The sequence below is a fragment of the Fukomys damarensis genome, unplaced genomic scaffold (assembly GCF_012274545.1).
Source record: "Fukomys damarensis isolate Sample0158 unplaced genomic scaffold, DMR_v1.0_HiC HiC_scaffold_13, whole genome shotgun sequence".
Lineage (NCBI taxonomy): Eukaryota > Metazoa > Chordata > Mammalia > Rodentia > Bathyergidae > Fukomys > Fukomys damarensis.
In genome coordinates this window covers 23,520,733-23,525,162 of record NW_022900925.1, presented here as the reverse complement: position 1 = coordinate 23,525,162, position 4,430 = coordinate 23,520,733, and the positions used below count along the sequence as shown (strand labels likewise).

The 4,430-nt window shown below is 37.1% G+C and overlaps 1 protein-coding gene across 4 annotated transcripts in view; it reads left to right on the top strand.

Moving 5' to 3' along the window:
• Nucleotides 1-4,430, top strand: part of Tada2a (transcriptional adaptor 2A) — a 57,680-nt gene that overhangs the window by 21,983 nt on the left and 31,267 nt on the right. For 3 of the 4 annotated variants that reach the window (XM_033762916.1, XM_010626799.3, XM_010626801.3), the window contains 3 exons: nucleotides 562-725; nucleotides 1,934-2,022; nucleotides 3,646-3,718. In XM_033762916.1, the coding sequence (XP_033618807.1) occupies nucleotides 562-725; nucleotides 1,934-2,022; nucleotides 3,646-3,718 (326 nt within the window). The remainder of the gene's footprint in view (nucleotides 1-561; nucleotides 726-1,933; nucleotides 2,023-3,645; nucleotides 3,719-4,430) is intronic. The other variant, XM_010626800.3, reaches the window with a different exon arrangement.

Below are 4,430 nucleotides of genomic sequence, written 5' to 3'. Positions count from 1 at the left end.
AGGGAAGCAGGGTGTTGAAGGGTGAGGGAAGAACTTCAGAAGAGGAAAAGTTGTGCTGCTGTCCTATAGACCCAGGGTTCAGAGACAAGTTCTCTTCCCATTTGTGCTTTATTTTCCAGGCCTGAAATGTTTCACAAGAATATGGGATGTTTAGTAGTCCGTGACTGAGCTGCTTTTTGGGCATCCCTCCTGCTTTAGCCTCAGCCTCCCTAATGCTGGGATGATAGGTGTGCACCACCACCCCCAGCCCATATTTTATTTTACTATATATTTTTTTGGTACCAGGGGTAGAACTTGAGTCTTTGCGCTTACAAGGCAGGTAGCGGAACCACTGAGCTTACTCCCCAGCCCTGGCCCATATTTTAGAATAGTAAGAATTGGAACATCAAATTACACCACTGTATATTTTCCTGATACCTCCATGACATCAGTTTGAAGGTAGCACATTATTGATATTATATGGACTTGATTTAAAATATGAAAAGAACAAACCATACTTTTAGTATTATGTGTAAGTGAGAATATTACTCCCTTCCCTCATTTCCCCCCACACTTCTCTAGGCAGGATGTAGCCAATCAGATGTGCACCAAGACCAAGGAGGAATGTGAAAAGCACTACATGAAGCATTTCATCAATAACCCTCTGTTTGCTTCTACCCTGCTAAACCTGAAACAAGCAGAGGAGGCAAAGACTGCTGACACAGCCATTCCATTTCACTGTAAGTGTAAGTACCTCCCTGTTTTGGTGAGAGATACTGAGGTTTTTCATTGAGTCCCATGTCAATGACAGATAAACTGTGGTTTGATGGCTTGAGTGGTAAAGAGCTTATGGAAGATAGAAGGAATTGGCATTGCTGTTGAGAATCAGGACCATAACGTGGCAAAGAGGGAACACATTCCGGGAGTCAGAGTTGTACACTGAACTGACATCTGAGTACTCTGAGCTGATGTAATTCTACCTACCGTGAGTCCCTTGATTATGTCCTTTAACTTTAATGCTTGCTTCTGTAAGAGAATGTGTCAAAAAGGGACCAACTTGTCCATGCTAGTAGGAGTAAAGTCTTCTTACAGTTGTTTTGGAGCATTTGATTGTAGGTACGAGTTGCAGTATTTGACTCATTATTAATTGCCCTAGCATCAAGCCTAATGAGCAATTTGTAATTTTTGTTCATTTAGTTATGGCAATAAAGGCAAACATTTTAATCTCATGTACCTGTGGGACCAGTTGGTCTTTTAATAAACATAACCAAAAATATGATGAATTATAAATGGATGTCTTTCCTGTTTGACTCCTGGAGCACAATAATGGAGTTATGAATGTTTTCTTTTTCCTCTCTCCTTTTCTTATACTCCTTAGAAACAGTTTTATAGCCAACTCAGAGCCTGGTGATACCTTCTATTTGAATAACACTTACAACAGCAACTCGATGAAATAAACAGAATGGGTGCTTTCATTTTATACACAAGGAAACTGAGGTTCAGAAAGGTTAAATAATTTGTGAAAGGTCATGGGACTACTGTATGCTGGTGCTGGGATTATATTCCAGCTAACTTCCAAAATCTTTGTTTTTGTTTCTTAGTTGGATGATAATATGTAGATTGAGGTTGGTTCTAAGAGATAGCGGAGCTAAAGTTGACATTATAATAAGTTCTATATTTTAAAAAATCTTGATTTCCTTTCATTATGGGAAAGCAAAAATCAGAAGGAATTTTCCCATATTACCTATGTATTTGTTTACTTTTTGAAGAAATTAGTCTGTTTCCATACAACTTTACTCTTTTTCACTTTTCCTTTTATAAAAATCTTTTAAATTTATCTATTCTCTCTGACACTTTTTTCCAAAAATATTTCAGAATGTATAAAAGGACTACTTTTGTGTGACTTTTGTGTCAGTGTTTTATTAACTAAGAAAAACTCTTTTAAAATTTCCAGCTACAGATGACCCTCCCCGACCTACCTTTGACTCCTTGCTTTCTCGAGACATGGCAGGATACATGCCAGCTCGAGCAGATTTCATTGAGGTAGGTAGGAAAAACTTGTTAAGAGAGGGAAAACTTTTTTGTTTATGAGGCTTCTACCTCTTGCCAATAGGTTCCATACCACCAAAAGGAGATTTTTTTCAAAGTATTATTATTTGTTGGGGCTAGGGATTTAGCTCAGTGGTTCCGCTGCCTGCCTTGCAAGCACAAGGACCCAAGTTCAATCCCTGGCACACCCCCCCCCAAAAAAAGTTTGATCCCTGGCACTTCCCCCCAAAAAAAGTATTATTATTTGAAAGGCCCTTATACAGACATATTTTTAAAAATTTGAATTCCTATTTTGATTTATAAACATTTTTTACGTGTGGAACAGTGTAAGTTCTTCAGACCAAGAATTTATTTTTTAAATTGAATAGGTGTTGATTCCCACCTTATAGGTGTGGAGGTTTTTTTTTTGGTTTTTTGAGACAGGGGTCTCACTATGTAGTTGAGACTGACCTGCAACTTACTGTGTATCCCAGGCTGGTCTCGAACTCACAGCAATCCTCCTGCCTCAGCCTCCAGAGCACTGGGATTACAGGCATGCACTACCACGCCCGGCTTAGGTGTGGAGTTTCTGCAGTCCAGCTCTCATTCTACACCCAGGAGATTTCAAGGTTGTACTATATCGAGACATGACTGGTGTGTCCCATTAAGGGACAGATAGTAATTAAGTTACAGATTATAAATTCTCCATTTCTTTGCTGTTGTACAGAAGCAGCATAGTTAATACATGAGTAAATTAGTATGTCTGTATTTCAACAAAACTTTCTGTACAAAAACAGGCAGTGGGCTAGACAGTACCGGTTTGCTGACTTCTGTACTTACTACAAATGTGCAAATCAGTGTTAAATATATATTAGTATTGTGTGTTCCTCATCCAGCCATGGAATTAAAAAACATGTAAATATAGTCACAGGTACATTGATTTATCATTTAGTCCACAAGTACAGTGCTACTGAGATATCTTGAAAGTTTAACCAATTATAAATATATTTTCTAGCCATGCCCAGGTTAGCATTTTATTTATGGCAAGTTTTATTGTACAGGTATCCCATAGGTAGTGCCTCCATAAACTATAGTCATTGAATAGGCAATAAACAGATCTGTTCATTAAACTGAATAAAAAATATTATCTAAATAGATCCCTTAAAAGATAATTAAAGGTAAATAATTTAATGCAGATACTTTTCATACTTGAAGACCTAATTAAAGTTATATTTTCTTGGGAATTAAAAGCTAAAACTTTTTGTTTTATTTTGCTTTTTGTTTTTGAGACAGAGTCTTGGTATGTAATTTAGGCTGGCCTCAAACTCATGGTGATCCTCCTGTCTCATCCTTCCGAGTGCCAAGATTACCAGAGTGTACCACCATACGTGGCAAGCCTAAAACTTTTAGAACAGTAGTTTGGCTTCATTCCTAAATTCGTAACTACTGTAATTTTTTGTTTTCAATACTGCCTGAGAGCTTCTCAGATTTTTTTTTCCATGATTACTTGTAGCAGTATCCTGGCTTTTTAGCCCACTTAGTATTTTTTTTAAACAAATGTTGGTTCATATATTTTCTGTTTGCCTCTGTGAAGCATTATTCAAAGCTGATGGGGTTGGGTTTTTTTTCCCCCAACAGGAATTTGACAATTATGCAGAATGGGACTTGAGAGACATAGATTTTGTTGAAGATGACTCGGACATTTTACATGGTAATATTTCATCAAATGTTTATTGATTATAAAAATGTGATGACATTGTGTTGGATGCTGGGAGTATAAGGATGAATAAAACATGTCCTATGCTCACAAGGAATTCAAAACCTTACAACTAAGTTTGGAGACTCACCCTTTTGTCTGTTTTTTATTACATTGAGTAAGATTTATCTGATTATTGATCACGTAATAGGAACTGGAAATAGTCCATCCCTTGGACCATGTGATCTTTCTTTGGTCGAAGGTAATTGGTTAAGTGACCCTCACTTGCTTCTTTAGAAGAAAGGAAAACAGTATGAAGACATTGATATTTCAGTAGCAGCTTCCGATTCTGAATATTTACAGTAATTTGTTACCACAAATTTCCAGTAGCAGTGGAACATCTTCAGGGGTTTTTAGACCAAAATTGGGAACTTCTTGTTTCTTAGAACCACTGAATTTTTTAACATTCTGAATCCTAGTCTTAGATAAACTCTGTAAGGGTTTATGTTAACTCTTGTTATAATTTAAGTGGTGTGAGCCAGAGATTTAGCTCAGTGGCACTGCACCTGCCTTGCAAGGGTAAGATCCTGAGTTTGATCCCTGATACTGCAAAAGTAAATAATTAATTAATGAGTTAAATAATTTAAGTGGTAAAGGCCATTTAAAAGTTGTTCAAAGTATGTGGTTAGAGCTAGGTGTGGCCCAGTAGTAGAACACAAGCTTAGTA